The sequence below is a fragment of the Aulostomus chinensis genome, chromosome 24, assembly GCF_037954235.1.
Source record: "Aulostomus chinensis isolate RoL2024-O1b breed Wild chromosome 24, RoL_Achi_v1.0, whole genome shotgun sequence".
NCBI lineage: Eukaryota > Metazoa > Chordata > Actinopteri > Syngnathiformes > Aulostomidae > Aulostomus > Aulostomus chinensis.
The window spans coordinates 230,964-247,500 of record NC_141343.1 but is presented as its reverse complement, the minus strand read 5'-3'; the positions used below and the strand labels follow the sequence as shown (position 1 = coordinate 247,500).

The window sequence follows — 16,537 nt, the reverse complement described above, 5'->3', positions numbered from 1 at the left end:
TTCCCCAGCCACTTCCAACAGCTCATCTGGGGGAAACTTGAGGCGTTCCCAGGCCAATGAAGAGATATAATCCCTCCAGCATTTTTTTGGGGTCAGCCACGAGGCCTCCTCCCGGTTAGACATCCCTGAAAAACCTCTTGAAGGAGAAGCCTAGGAAGCATCTTCACCGGATGCCCGAAACCACTTCAACTGACTCCTCTTGACATGAAGGAGCAGCAGCTCTACTCTGAGTCCCTCCTGAAAGTCTGAGCTTCTCACCCTATCTTTAGGGGAGAGCCCAGCCACCCTGCGGAGGAAACTCCTTTTGGCCACTTGTATTTGTGATCTTGTTCTTTTGGTCATTACCCAAAGCTCATGACCAAATCCTTCTACCAAGTCCACAAAGAAAATATGGACTAGTTGGCCAAACTCCCATGCCCCCTCTAGCACTATAGCAAGGATAAAGAGCTGATCCACGGTACCACGGCTAGGACGAAAACCACATTGCTCCTCCTTGATCTGAGGTTCAACTATCAACCGGACCTTCCTCTCTAGTACCCTGGTGTTCGGGCTATAGTGATACACAAATCTCACGATACGATACGATACCATACGATGCACAATATTTGGCTCATGATACAATATATATCACGATATTCAGCTCACGATACAATTCCATACACTTGCATCATTTTCTGAAAGATTTTAAAGGGACAAAGTAATTTTGGTGACATCTTGTGAGTGCTCCATTGACTTGGATTGAATCAATTGAACTGAAAGTATCAATTATCCACTCTGACTGGCAGCTTGCAAATGCTGGACAAAATTAATCAAAGATGTGGTGAGAAAATTGGTTCCATTTTTTGAAACTGAGTGCAAATTATAGCTGACACGCTTTTGAAAAGTAAAGTGAACAATGGAGAGTGCAGCCAGTGGCCTTCTTTGGCAGCTTTTTCAGCTTGATACTGAACATATGAGGTAGCTACTAGCCACTCTAGCCACCAGGTTAACCAAAAAAAATCATGGCAGCCAATAATTCAATTCGCGGATGACAAAAATCCTGACGAATCAAGTAGGCAATGGACTCACTGTCCAGCGTGGTTTGTTTCGGGTCGCGCCGCAGCTTCTTGGACTCAGTCTCAGTTAGCATTACCTTGTCTAGGTGGTGACGTTTTAGGTGGGCTCACAGGTTGGTGGTATTTCCAGAGTACTTAACATTTGTGTGACACAGCTTGCAAACTGCCATACTTTTGTCTAAATTATTGTTTCCTTTTTGTTTTTGAACCCAAAATGCTCCCACATATCTGCTTTTAAGCATGCAGGCGCTGGATTTATACTCACTGCCATTCTCCTGAATCTCTCATCTCTAACCAGATGAGAAAGGTGTCAGCGTCTAGGTAACTAGAAATGCTGTACAGCGACACTAGCAGCTGGCAGACCTAATTGCTCTTCCTGCAAAGTGTGGGACACGGGGGATTTGAATGGGGATTAATGTATCGATAATCACAGCTGAAAAGTCAATACTCTCTGGGGGAAAAGAAAAGATATCACAGAATCAATAAAATTGCTCAGCCTTACCTGGTGTAGACCTTTCTGGTAAGGCTGAGGAGTGTGATCCTCCAATAATTGGAACACACCCTCTGATCCCCTTTCTTAAAGATGGGGACCACCACCCCAGTCTGCCACTCCAAAGGCACTGACCCCGATGTCTATGCAATGTTGCACAGACATGTCAGCCACGACAGCCCTAAAACATTCAGAGCCTTGAGATACCAACCTCGGAGCTGTGCCACCACAGAGTTGTTTCACTGCCTTGGCAAATTCTGCCCCGGAGATTTAACAACCCCTCCCCTAGTCCTCCCAAACTAGGGGAGGCTCCTCCATGGAATATGTGTTGGTGGAATTAAGGAGTTCCTCACGGTATTTCCTTCACCGTCCAACTATTTCCCCAATTGATGTCAGCAGCCTCCTGCCCCCACTAGCAAATTGAGCAAATTGCCGCCCCCCCCAAGGCAATGGACGGTTAGCCCTATGACCGTGCCACATGCACCAGTGGACATCCTTATGTTCAAACATGGTGTCAGTTATGTACAAATTCTGACTCGCACAGAAGTCCAGTGACTGAACACCACTTGGGTTCAGGTCAGGCCTGCTGTTCCTCCCAATCACGCCCATCCAGGTCACAATGTCATTGCCCATGTTAGCATTGAAGTCCCCCGTAAGGACAACGGAGGGGGAGTGGGGCCCTGGTAACCCTCTGGACTGGGTACACAGACCGTTTCTCTTATTCTCCATGAAGGGTTTTCTGAAACTTTCTTTGTCTGGCCCTTCGCTTAGAACCAATCTTCCAAGGGAGACCCTACCAGGGGAAAAATGCCCCAGACAGCATAGCTCCTAGGGTTCTTAGGGCACTCAAACTCCTCCACATTGATAAGGTGATGGTTCCAGGATTCCAAGTGGAAGGTATAAATGTTGTCCATTGTAACTTTAACCAGGAACGCAGAAAATATGTTGTGTCACAGTAGGACTGGTCCTATGAGGACTGGAGGTCATGAAAAAGTAAGTGGTCTTACCAGATAAGGTCTCCAATAGGTGCAAAAACCAAGTACACACACACACACACACACCTGTCTATCACTCTTGTCCCTCATTAGCTGTCCCATCTGAAATTCCACAAAGTTCATGAAGATGGATTTGGTGAAGAGTTCGAGAGCATATGCTGCCGCCAAGTAGGGAATCAAACGCCATTGCTGGAAGAACACATGTAAGAATATGAGACAATGTTCTCAAGCTTTAAATCTTATAGGTTGATCAAGTGCATTCAGACCTGCAACTGGTACTCCAAAACAGGAATCTCATCTGTGTCTTTGGGTCCAAACTGCCTCCTGGTGGCTGAGAAGCGAATGGCCACAATCACAGCTAATTTGAGGTTGACCAGTGCCATCCTGGTGATGGACACACGTCCACCTGACAGGGCACCCAGGGATGCCCCAAAGCGCTTTTTAGAATCCTGGAAGAGGCAAGAATGAGAGGATGACAACAAAACAGAGAGACTTTCCAGAACCTGAATCACTGTTTTGAAGATTTGATGAATCAGGGGCAATGGAGATTCTTTATGTCCTCAGGGACATCATCATCATCAACCTCATGGATTTCTCTCTGTCTTTGTTCAGGGGTCTCAGATTGATCCAGTAAAGGGCCACGTGGCTGAGTTTTCATTCCAACCAAGCAAAAGCGACACCTGATCCAAAAAATGAGCTGTGTGGACACTGCTTAGTTGATTTAATTAGAATCAGGTGTTGCTTTTATTCAGTTGGAATGAAAACCTGCAGCCACACGGCCCTTTACTGGATCAATCTGAGACCCCTGTCTTTGTGCCTTCTTCCAATACCAGTTCTTTGGCCCATGTGAGAGACAGCCTTATTCTGAAGACTGTTAACTCCGCTCGTTGAGACATTTCATTTAGAGTGTTGATATCTATTTTGCATGGTAATCATTATCACCCTTGCATCTCTCAACATTGATATGAAGTTCACCCCTACAGCCCAAAAACCCTCCAGAACTCGCTGTATCATCTCTTGGATATGCATACCTGCAAAAACAGGACTTTAGAAAAGACCACATTAAATGTGTCATTGATTAATCCAAGTTAATGACCCTTTGTGGCTCAACCTTGTCAAGTCAAGTCACTTTTATTTGAATAGTGCCAAATCACAACAAAAGTTATCTCGTGACACTTTACAAGTAGAGTAGATCTTGCAACACACTCCTTCAATTAATTTACACCCAACAGTTCTCCATGAGCAAGCACATTTTGCAACAGCGGTGACAAAAACCTTCCTTTAACAGGCAGGAACATCGAGCAGACCCAGGTTCAATGGGAATGACCATCTGCTTTGACTGGTTGGGGAAAAAGAGAGCGGGAAAGCAGGTCATAGACAAAGGCAGAAAAGAAAGATAAAGAGAAGGAAAGAAAGGGACAGAGATAAAAGCCCTTTTTGGACACAAAATACGCCAAATTTACGGCCTGGTAGAGATGGAAATTTACCCTCTTGTCTGTGTCAAATGGAGGCGTAATACTCCTCTTTCCAAAAAAAAACAAACACACCACTTGTGTGGGCATATGTCACATGTGACGTGACGTGCAGCACGAAGTTGCACGTGAACAGTGACGTTCAACATATACGTCAGAGAATATTTAGCCCTGTGACTGTCTGGAAAACCTCATAGTGTTCCCAGTCCAACCTCCCTCTGCCACTGGTGTGGTAACAAACCTGGTGGTAATTTCTTTCCAAAGTTTTTCAAATTGCTGTTGAAGTTTTGTCATCCGGCGATAGCTACGTCAACCAAGCTCCTATGCGACCTTTTCATACAACAAGACATCCTCCACAGTCCTGTGAGGTGATCATCTACGGTCCTCTTGGCAGTGATGGTTAGCAGCTCCCTGATCGCAGCAGTTCCTCAGGTGCTCATCTTGCTGAAGTGACGGTGTGTCTGAAGAATATTTAGCCCTGTGACTGTCTGTAAGTTTAAAAACAGTGAATTTTCACTTTATTCGCGCAAATTTGATCACTTGATCATTCGTTTTTATTTGCGTACAACTTTTTCCCCTACAAGGATAATTTATTTCTACCATTTCTTTTCATCATCAACCATGGCTGACGTAACAATCATTGTTGACTTGTATCTGCTGTGGAAGTCCCAGACACGGCAGAAAACCAAACAATGCCATCTGGATACATGGCATAATCCAGGGGAGCACACAGCTGGGTGAATTTCACCAGTTTCTCCGGGAACTGTGCCTGGACGACGGCCATTTCCAGCGGTACTTCAGGCTGACGAGGGCCCAGTTCAATGTTCTGTTGGCAAGGATCAGTGCCAGAATATCATGGATGGAAACCAACTACAGGCGCCAGGACTGTTGACATGACTTCAATGACGCCAGGGAAATCTCAACGCTGATAAGCTCTCTTGACATGTCATGTGAAATTTGTGTCACATTATTCGTGTCATTCGCATCACCCGGCGAGTATACACGCAAAGTAGCGTCTCATCGCCTCTCTACATAGACTTTACATGTAAACTTATTGCGCAAAAATTTCATGCCATGTTTGGTGTGAACACGCCTTTAGGTGGGTTAAATTCCCTTCAATCTGACACGGAGGCTGACAGACATCAGAAATGTATTCCTAAAGGAATCTCAATGTTTACTGAATGAATTACTTAATATTTTGGCCACATTAAAATATTTCAAATTGGATCATTCATTCTATTAATAGATGAAAAAAAGCAATTGATTGATTGATTTGATTTGTTGGTCCCCGTGGGAAGATTTGTTTTCACTGACATGTACAGTTACATAAAGGGACAACATATATCACAGGACAGACAGCAACAGTGAACAACATGCGCAACAATAATAACAAGAAATAACAACATATATGATGACTTGACAATGATGTGCAGGATGTGCAGTGAAGGAGTATTTGGCTCACATTTGTCATCATTCCTCCATACTGAGCATGAAGGAACCTTCCTACAGCTGCACAGGTTTGAAAGTTTGTGAAACCACCAGAATCACCTTCATTTCTGAATGAATAAAATGGTCATACAGGTCGGAGACGACATAAAGGGGACCCAATTAAGAAAAACTTACCAACTTCTTTGCCGGATATTGGCTTGAATGCCTGGGTAGAGCACTTTCATGGGGTCTGCACTAACCTTGAATGGTGTAATATAGTGGCCATCTGGGGTAACATCGCCAGTCTTATTCAGCAGGTTCTCCCGTGGGATTCTCACATTGTTGAACAAAGCAAACCTGTTGGAAAAGAAGAAAAGGAAGATTTCACCCAGGAAGATGGTGACTGGCAGCTGATACTGGCACTGGTGGTGATACAACACATGTATCAGAGACAATGCTGATGCTGTGGGAGATCACCATACTCTCTGTTAGTTAACTGTCCAAATACTCACTCGGACTAAGATGGGGAAACCTTAACTGCCACAGGTCCATTGTACAGCAAAATTTGCAGCCATGTGCAATGGTCAGGGACTCGTATTCTGGTAAGGAGTACTGACAATAGAGCATAAACTTAATATTCAAGGGTTTGATGGTTGGGGGAACTGGGGCACTGAGAGGAAACCCACAAACACCAGCAAAACATGCAAATTCCATACAGAAAGGACCTTGACAACAAGGACTGCAACTTTGAAACTTCTTTCTGAGGCAACAGTTTTAATCACTGAGCCACATTTCATAGAAAGTAGGGACAAGTAATAATATCTCCTCTTAAACAAAAGGAATGAAAGAACTTTCCATGACAAAACAGTATTTGTAAGACGTACCACAATGACCTTGACCACTGACCACCAATATCTTTTTAAGATTATCAATAAGAAAATGAAAAATGACACAAGAATGATGATTCTGCCATGTATTAATGTAATTTATGTCATTCCACTATCTTTATCCTGCTGTGAACTATGAGGGGAGCTCCCCTTAGTGCTTTAACTGAGGCACTGTGGAATAAACACCATTGGGGGAGAAGAGGGGTCTTAACGGCTACACCTATTAGGTTGCATTTCAAAGCCCTGACTGCTCTTTTCACATTACCTTGTCCTATTGTCTAACAGTAATTGCTTGTGTTTCTGTATTGGTGGTGTAGTAGGGATTTCCATGTTCCTGTAGATCCACTGTTTGCTGATTATACACACCTGCAGACATCTGTCCAGCTATTTTTGACACTTTGTGTCACACATAGCTTAACCATATTGCCATCTGGATTGACACTGAAGTTCCTCAGAGCAGCTGCAGAACAAAGGTCTATTCAATGTTGATTTATTGTTTTGACTATGACAAGAACTTCCTCTATCCGCATTCCTATTATAAAAGTTTATGATGCTTGTCAATCAGAGCTTTCTGTTGCCAAGCTTTATATTAAAGTGGTTGATCCATCCATCCATCCATTTTCTATCCAATTTATCTGTTAAGGGTTGCAGGAGGGCTGAAGCCTATTCCAGCTTACATTAGGCGAGTTCACCCTGGACAGGTTATATCTTACTCAAGAACACTTCGACATGATAACAGGGGAAGTGAGGATCAAACCAGCACCCCTTTCGATTGTTAAGACGGCCACTCTAACTCTGAACCATGCTGCCTCTAAGATGGCTGATCCAATCCTGAGATTTCCTAAAAATAAGGACAACTTCAAAGACAAATACAACTCTGTCTCCTTGCTCACAGAAAATTGCAGGCACAAGAGATGTTTTATTCTGCAAGAGCTGACAAAGTGAGAAAAAGGTTCGTCGTCGTCGTCATCCTCTGCTTTATCCCGCTGGTCCGGGTCGCGGGGGCAGCAGCCTCAACAAGGAGGCCCAGACTGTCCTCTCCCCAGCCACTTCCACCAGCTCTTCCAGGGGAATCAGGAGGCGTTCCCAGGCCAGCCGAGAGATATAATCCCTCCAGCGTGTCCTGGGTTTGCCTTGGGGCCTCCTCCCGGTTGGGTATGCCTTGAACACCTCCTGAGGGAGGCGTCCCGGAGGGATCCTCACAAGATGCCCGAACCACCTCAACTGACTCCTCTCGACATGGAGGAGCAGCAGCTCTATTCTGAGCACCTCCCGAATGACTGAGCTTGTCACCCTATCTCTAAAGCCTGATTTATGCTTCTGCGTCGTGGCGACGCCGTACCTACGCCGTCAACGCAGACCCCTACGCCGTAGCCCGACGTGCACCTCCAAAAAATCCTGACTACGCGTCACGTCGACGCGTAGTGACGTGAACGTCAACGGACTGTGATTGGTCCGCTCACACGACGTTTCCGGTTCAGCACAACAACACCGCCATTTTTAAAGTTTCTGTGGTGAGAGCAACACGCAAAAATAAAAATGGACCAAGCCGAAGAAAGAGTTATCGAGGAGGTTCGCAGGTATGACCACCTTTACAACTTCCATCGTTGTCTCTGTCTCTGACCCATGTGCTATGACCGGAAGAAAACTAAGGAATTCGACAAGAGTCCCCAAAAACCATACGAAGATAAAGCCACACCCCTCTAGTGGCTTGGCAGTGAATTACAGAGCAATGCGTTCCCTCGACGCAGAACTATAAATGCACAATGACGACGTAGGGGCTACGGCATAGGTACGGCATAGGTACGGCATAGGTACGGCGTCGCCATGACGCAGAAGCATAAATCAGGCTTAAGGGAGAGCCCAGCCACCCTACGGAGGAAACTCATTTCGGCCGCTGGGAAAAAGGTTTCCCCCACTTATTTAACATTTTGTCTTTTTGTCTGTCCACTGTAACTCACCCATTATCCAGGCCATTCTGGCCCAGCTTCTTACCGATGTCTCCAACTAGCACACCGGGCAGAGCCAGCAGCGTCTTGGGATCCCTCACCTACAGGACCATGATTTAATATTAATGGAGACATAATGATGTCTGTTATCTTCACAGAACACTGAAGAACAACACAGTCTTCACAGGTTCATGTTGTAGTTACTTTACCACAATGCTTAAGATCATGTTTTTTTTTAATTTATTTATTATATTAATAACCTGTAAATGCTGAATTTAACAAAGACTTATTATCTTTTCCATTGTCAAAGTTCTGTTAGAGTGGAGCATCATTTCAACATAACCAGCTGTAATGTGGGGTAAGAGGTCAGACACGCACCGGGACGATGAAGGAGTGAAGGCCATGGCAGACCTGGTCAGGCGTGTAGAGCTGAGCGAACACCACAGCATGAGTTGCTGTCTTGCCCAGATTCCCCACCCAGAACTTAGCAGCCTCAAAGTCTGGAGAGTTGATTAAAAACTCCTGCCAAGCAGACAACCAATGACGAACAATAATGCTTGGTAGCCAAAGAAATGAGTCTCAAAGTATTCCAAACATTCCACGTTACATGAAGGTTACAAGCATGAGAGCAACATATGTGATGTATGCGAGTGCTGACCTGGGTTGACGGGTCGTACGTGGCAGTGGTCCTCATGGCTCTGGTGTTGCTTCCATGGCTCAGCTCAGTCAGAGCGAAGCATCCAAATGTCTGCAGGTACACGCACATTCATAACATCTCGCTGCAGATCTCTTGGCCATGAGATTTCTATGAAGGAAGAGGCGGTTTTGGGTCAAACTCTTACCGACATGTTTTCAGTGGCTTCCACATATTTGTTGTGTCTGCCTGATCCTGAGTTGGCAACAGTTGCTCCAAACATCTGAGGAAGAAAAAAAACTGCTAGCATATTTATTCGGGGTTACAGTATCCGTACATGCCAATAGTACCTGCTAATGTACTGTTGGGTGGAAGTTAATATACAAAGTTACTCATTAACAAACAACACATTGTTGAACTCACCCCTTTGTTGAGAGAGAACTTGGCGGCCATGGACCAGTCAAACATGCCTAGACAGTCATTGAGGACCACCAGCTTCCATGGGTCACTCATCGCATCCTCTTTGGTCAAGAATTCATAGCAGAACAGCTGCTTCACCCTGTGGATATTCATAAGAAACTTTATCTATCCATCCATTTTATATACCGCTTATCCTTTGAGGGTCTCAGGGGGGCTGGACAGGTCACCAGTCCATTGCAGGGTCATTTGGAGCAATTAAGCAATTAGGGGCTCAGCATCTTGCTCAAGGATACGTCAAAATGGGCACCTGGTGGAAGCGAGGATCGAACCAGCGACCCTTCAGTTGCTAGACAGCCACTCTAACCTCTGGGTCATGCCGCCCCTAGAAACTTATTTTCTTTACATATGTTTACATACATGTATGGGGGAGGGTCACAGCAGGTAGGAGGTGGATACCTGAGGAATGTCAGCTCTCTCATCCTCTCCAGAGGGACATCTTCACCAGGTGTGCGGGCAAACAAAGGGTCATTCTCCAATGTCTTGAACACATGTTGCTGAGAAAATGGACCACGTACAGGTGACTTTTACATGGCAACATCTTTTATTTTTGTTTATAATTAGAATTTACAACTAATTCATGTAATGAGCAATGTTCCCTTTAATGGAAAGCACACTTGAGGGAACTCACTTCTTGTAGTTTTTTGTATGCATTCAAAATAAAAGGCTTGGCCAGGTATGAATGACTTCAGCTGGCATCTGTATAGGAGTAGCCCTTCACATTTAATAAAAAACAGCTATGTTGGTGAAAAAAGGATCTGTGTGTAGGTTGCAGTTTTGGAAAGATAGTGAAACTACCTTGAATGTCAATATTTCTTCTCCATCTATGAAGTAGAGCATCTTCTTCCAGTTAAAAGAAGCTTTGTGGCGGTAAATATCCAGCGGGCCTCTGGGGAGGTCAGCTACATTCAGCTCCATCTTCTCCTGCTCAGGTTGGACAAGTTCAGCTTGCAGTGACATGACAAAGCCCTCTGATGTTTCTGTGAGTAAGGAAACATAATATGCCTTCACCAACAATAACGTAGTGACCCCTGACCTACAACATCTCATTAAAACTTTGACCAAAACTGACAAAACTCCACAAAAAAAATAAGCTTCATTCCTCCAGGAGAGCAAAGGGTTGCTGATACAAAACACTACATTCAAGCCATGATTAGATGGGTTTTAAGTTCCATTCCATCCATCCATCGTCTTCCTCTTACTCCTGTTAAGGGGGGCTGGAGCCTGTACCAGCGGCTACAGGCAAGACGCAGGGTTCACCCTGGACAGATCACCAGTCCATCGCAGGGCCAACATACAGAGACAAACAACCATTCACGCTCACATTCATACCTACGGTCAATTTAGAGTATCAATCAGCCTAGTCCCCAAATTGCATGTTTTGGACGGTGGGAAAAGAAGCCGGAGTACCAGAGAGAACCCACGCAGGCATGGCGAGAACATGCAAACTCCATACAGAAAGATCCCGTGCCCGAGCCGGGACTCAAAACCAGAACTTTCTTGCTGTGAGGCAACAGCGCTAACCACTGCACCACCGTGCTGCCTGGGTTTCAAGTTTTGCTGTAAAAATATCAACACTGTCAGCTCATTTCAGATCCTCTGGATGCCTGTTCCTGTGTCTCATTGCATTACGTACAGGTGTCATTACAGTATTGATGTATTTACAGCAATTATAATGATTGTTAACACACTGTCTAAATTGTAGAATCAATACTTGGTATCCTCCATCCCCAAATACAATTTGAAGACAGTGCAATAGGCGAACCCATTTCTTAATGCCAGTTTTGTAATGAACAGCATTATAATTAGGACAAATGATTAAGATAAATAGTTGTTGTAAATGGTTGTGTAAAAGCTTTATTGCTGTATTTTCAGACTTTGACCATTTCTTGATCAATAAGAATATTTAAGTAAATGTGGAATGAGTAAGTGTTCTGCAAATTTTAAATAGTGTAGTATTCCAGTGTAGTGTATACTGTCTCTTCTTCCCCCTGCGCTTGTCCAGAAAGGACAATGTGATAGTGAGACAGCCTTAAATAAATATTTATAACAGACTTTGATGAAAGATTTGAGTTGAATTTTGTTCATAGGTACTATATTAATTTCATACCATATCACATGTTCAATCAACGTTAAAGATCAAATCTAGCACTGTTATCTGTGCTTTTAATGAGTGATAATTGTTTCATAATCTTCATTTTAATGTGGCTCTAACAGGATAAGTGGCAGAAAATGGATGGATGGATGGATGGACTTCAATTCACCACCGCAACATCTATACTGCCAATTCCCCATATTTCCTGAATGTGTGCATGCTTGGGTCAGAGTTACCTTACAGCTGCAGATATTCTCCCATTAAGGCTGTTTGTTGTAGATCACAACCTGGTCAGTTTGCTTATACTTGGGATCTTCAGAGATGAGTTAAATAGAGACCTAAAAATAACTGTATAATATACTTTAATCCTGAAATCTACTTTGTATTCATTGTGGAGGAAATTTCATTGAGCACCAGTCAGCTTATTCATACAGGAGCATGGAAACAGTGATCTGCATGTCATTTGGGCCAAATTTCCAGGGTTTCTATAAGAAACGGCATGGATTGTTCTGAGCATGAATATCATCACTAGTAAATAGGACTCAACATTCAAAGATCTGAACTATTACTTTAATGTAATAAACCTCTTCTAGTTTTACCAAATCGCAAAGCCGAAGTATATTTTTATGTAGTGTGCATGTGCATATGTGTGTGCAAGGTATAACTTGACTTTGGTAAAGTGTGCTTATTCTTTCATGAACTGATGGTAATCCTCACGTTATGCCTTGTTAAAACAAAGACAAGTACTTCATTCACAGTAACCTTTTTATCGGAGTGTTTGTTACCAAAGTTCAAAGTCTAGGGCTGAAGTACAAACAAGACTGTGTGTACAGGAGGTCAGGACATCCCAAATGAGACCCGAATGCGTCAACAACACCTCAACACCTCTCTGTCACACAACGTGACGATGACTGGCCGTGAAAGATGATGTGAAGAATTTAATTTTCCTTAAGTAACCATCTTGCGGCACCTGCTGCTTTCCATACATGTATATCAATCCATCTACAAGCGTCAGCTGCAGAAGCCAAAGAAGAGACGACGTCAGTGTAATCAGGTGATTGAAGCGAGTAATATTTGTTTTTTACCTTCCAGGGGAGTTGTCAGAGCTATGATTTTTTTCTCCTCTCTCTTCTCCTCCTCCTCTCCTTCCTCCTTTGACACGGTAAACACCCTCACGACCCGTGGACTTCTTCTTCTTCGTCTTTTCTTCTTCTGTTTCCGGCAGACAAGGCTCCACTTTGCACTTTGCTGCCTCCCATTGTTCCACTGAGGCTTACATCCCTTGATTTTATACCTACTGTATATCTATCTTAATATCAGTGTACTTTTTACTGATTGAAACATTCAAATTAGATGGAAGGCGTGTTGCGAACTTGACAAAGAAAATCCGTTTTGATGTTCTGAAATGATAACATAATGAAGATGTCATTCAGAAAGAGATTTTTGAAAAAATATCTCATTAATTCGTAAAATACCCCTGTATTTCCTGAATTGATGAGAATTAGATAATTATTTCGTTAATTCAGAAAAACAGAAGAGATAATTAAAAAACAGTCCTAAAGATGTTTTTTTTAAAAGCTTTGTTTTTCTGAATGAATGACTAAATTATCTCAGTATGTATCTCAATGTAATACACTTCTGATTTACAAACTTTTAAGCGAAGTAAAAAAAAAAAATATATATATATATATATATATATATATATATATATATACATATATACATATATATCAGTTTCAACATTTAGCTCTTGTGATGAAATGAGGGTTACAAAAATACATACATACACAGTTCACAAAGATAGTTTCATCTTGGTATCCCCTCTACATCCCATCTTCAATTAAAATAATAACAAAAAATAAAGAGCATAACTGCTAATGCTGTTATCTCTTTTGTCAAGCAAAAATGCCCTTTATATATGTAGGATCCTAATAGTTAATATGTTTGTTTGATCAGTCGGCATAGTAATCATAATAATAATAATGATGATAATAATAATAATTAATTTTATTTAAAGGCGCCTGGCACTCAAGGTGACCGTACAGATCACATTTAAAAAAAACATCTAAAAATATCAAAACAAACATCAAAACAACAATAAAGGATAATAAAAAAACCAGAAAGAGGCACGGAGATTTCCATTAAGTTGGATACACAGATTTGAATATATGAGTTTTGAGTTGTGATTTGAAGTAGGCAAGTGAGTCTATGTGTCTGAGTAGGGATGGTAATGAATTCCAGAGGTGGGGGGCAAGGCACTGAAGGCCCTGCTACCCATGGTAGTGAGAGGTGGAGGGGACAGACAGGTATATGAAGAAAGAGGATCTTAGGGCACGGGAGGGAGTGGAAAATGTGGGAGGTCAGACAGATATGGGGGGGCAAGGTTGAAGATGGCTTTGAATGTAAGCAGGAGGATTTTGAATTGAATGAATGAATTGACCTGGGGCCTCATGTATCAATACATGCATGGATCTCATACTAAAAAACAGCAGTCGCAACAATCCCGAAAGTTGCGCATGCAGAAAAAAATCGATTGTATCAATCTAATGTATCTCATGTATCAATCTGTGCAAGCGGCACGTTTCCTTGATACATCCCGATCAGTGTGGATTTGAGCGCAGATGTCGGAGTGACCGGGCCCTCCACCGTTACTATAAATACGCAAATTTGTTTAAATAGGGTCTCCGCTGTCCACACTCACAAAACAATGTAAAAAAAAAGAGGTTCACGGCGTGCGAGCTGGAGGTGCTGGTCGGGGAGGTGGAGGAGAGACAGCAGATTTTGTTTGGTAGCCTGTCCAGTGGTGTCAGTACAAAGAAAAAACACGTTGTGAGTGGGATAAGGTGTACGAGAGGGTGAACGCGGTGGGCTCGGAGCAGCGCACCCCCGCAGAGAATAAAAGTGGTCGGACCTCAAGGTGGAGGTCAGGCGGCGTACAGCTTGGGGGGGGGGGGGGTCACCACCTCCCACACTGACTCCAAAAGCCTAAGGGTAAATGGCAACCCCATTTCTTACCAACATTTCCTCATGCTTTGCCACAGATGGTAAAAAAATACACAGAATCAGCCATTTAAATAAACCAGTATGTTTGATTGTTTAACAGAAATTGATCTGTCAGCCATGCCGCCGACATGCAGCACCCCTGCCGGCTCCAGCGCCAGCCCATCCGCCGGCTCAGAGTCATCTGCCAGGACCAGCAGCATTCGAGCCAGCCAGTCCCCTGGCCCCAGGACCAGCACCCCGGACCCAGTGGGGAGGGTTCTCACACAGACGGTCCATCAGTCGCTGATAAATTTTTTGGAACGTTTCTTGGACAACATAAATTAATCTGGCTTCATGAATCATGTAATCGCTTCTTACCCATTCACATTGTGGAAATGAAATTCTGGCGTGCAAGGACAGCTGCCCAGCCGGGATCGGCGTCCATTCCTCCAGCCTCTGCACACCGCAGATGATCTGCACATTGATGGAGTGGAAACTCTTACGATGAACGTAAGCGTATTCTTCATGGGACGGCGCTTTTATAGCAGCATGAGTGCAGTCAATGGCTCCGATCACATTACAGAATCCGGCTATTGCTGCAAATTGCGCTTTAATATTGGCCTTTTCAGCCTTATCGTAAGGAAATTTAATGTACCTGTGGAAGAGGCGGATGATCAGGTCCACCACCAAGGGCATGGCCTGGCTGAGGGTCGACTGGCTCAACCCGGAACGGTCCGCCATCTCTCGCTGGAAGGAGCCAGTGGCCAAGAAGCCTAGTGTGCTCAGCACCAGTGTCGGCACTGGCACAGCTCGGCTCCTGGCGGTTGGTTAGGGTTGGTATGTTGCTGACATCCTGAACTCTCTAAACAGGAGGTGAGGTCTTTGGTGAGAGGCAGATTGACATTGTCCATGTGGATATTGAAATCCATTTATTGTGTTTAGTGAGAGTGATGATAAATGGGTGAGGAAGGCAGCAAAGTCATTTAGAAATTTATTATTCGGTGGAAGCAGTAGACAGTAGCAATGATGGTTGGAGACAGTACAGTACAGTCGTGACACTTTGTTTTGACTCAGTCCCCTATAAAAGACCTTCACCACCCTCCTCCTAATTTTTCTGCCCATAGTTTCTTTTTGAGTAATATAGCATCCTCTTCACAAATTCACATCCTTGCCAAAATGCAAACTCTACTCTTAGCCCCACCTTCTCTATTCTCAATAAATCATTTAAGATTTAATGTGAGAGATCTTAAGATGCAGCAGAGTCAATAAGTTACATCTTATTTCTACACACAGAGCAGTGGAGGTCGACAAGTTTGAGAAGCCAGCTTGAGATCTGAGGGTCAATGCTGAGGTGCTGAGGTGTTACCCAGGGTTTCATGTGATCAGGCTGCTCCTATACACAGGGTGCTTGCTCTTTTTCCAAATAGAAATTCTAGACTTTATCCAGACTTTTTCAAAACTTCTAAATTTTTTCCCCAAGACTGATATAAGATAATGAACTGAGCAGAAAATGATGCTATTCACAGTACTTTTGAAGCAAGAACATTCTTTTGAAGCAGACACACACACACACACACAGTACCAATTCAATAAGCGGTTGTCCTATAGCCAACATTACACAGCTAAGTTATTTCATCCATCCATTCATCCATCCATCCATTTTCTTCCGCTTATCCTGTTGAGGGTTGGGGGGGGGGGGGGGCTGGAGCCTATCCCAGCAGCTTTGGGTGAGAGGCGGGTACACCCCAGATGGGCTGCCAGTCCATTGCAGGGCCAACATATATAGACAGACAACCATTCACACTCACAGCCATGCCTACAGTCAATTTAGAGTATTCAATCAGCCTAGTCAACATTTGCATGTCTTTGGACTGTGGGAGGAAGCCAGAGTACCTGGAGAGAACCCAAGCAGGAACAGGGAGAACATGCAAACACATTAAGATCCCATGCCCAAGCCGGGACACAAACTTTTTTTTTTGTCATTTAAGTATTTATTACATTTTTTGATTACTGACGGTACACAATACAAAAACCAAAGTCAAAACAAAAAACAAACAAGCCAAAAAACAAGCA

At 43.6% G+C, this 16,537-nt stretch overlaps 1 protein-coding gene across 1 annotated transcript in view; it reads right to left on the bottom strand.

Annotated features, from left to right (window-relative positions):
- The window catches only part of acox3 (acyl-CoA oxidase 3, pristanoyl), a 37,126-nt gene extending 24,431 nt beyond the window's left edge, over nt 1-12,695 (bottom strand). Inside the window, exons 1-11 of the mRNA XM_086197016.1 lie at nt 12,568-12,695; nt 10,186-10,367; nt 9,787-9,884; nt 9,334-9,469; nt 9,119-9,193; nt 8,935-9,024; nt 8,655-8,798; nt 8,289-8,377; nt 5,701-5,797; nt 2,807-2,989; nt 2,607-2,729 (exon numbers count right to left, since the gene is read on the bottom strand). Of these exons, the coding sequence (XP_086053142.1) occupies nt 2,607-2,729; nt 2,807-2,989; nt 5,701-5,797; nt 8,289-8,377; nt 8,655-8,798; nt 8,935-9,024; nt 9,119-9,193; nt 9,334-9,469; nt 9,787-9,884; nt 10,186-10,347 (1,197 nt within the window). The 5' untranslated portion in view covers nt 10,348-10,367; nt 12,568-12,695. The remainder of the gene's footprint in view (nt 1-2,606; nt 2,730-2,806; nt 2,990-5,700; nt 5,798-8,288; nt 8,378-8,654; nt 8,799-8,934; nt 9,025-9,118; nt 9,194-9,333; nt 9,470-9,786; nt 9,885-10,185; nt 10,368-12,567) is intronic.
- Nucleotides 12,696-16,537: the final 3,842 nt, after the last annotated feature.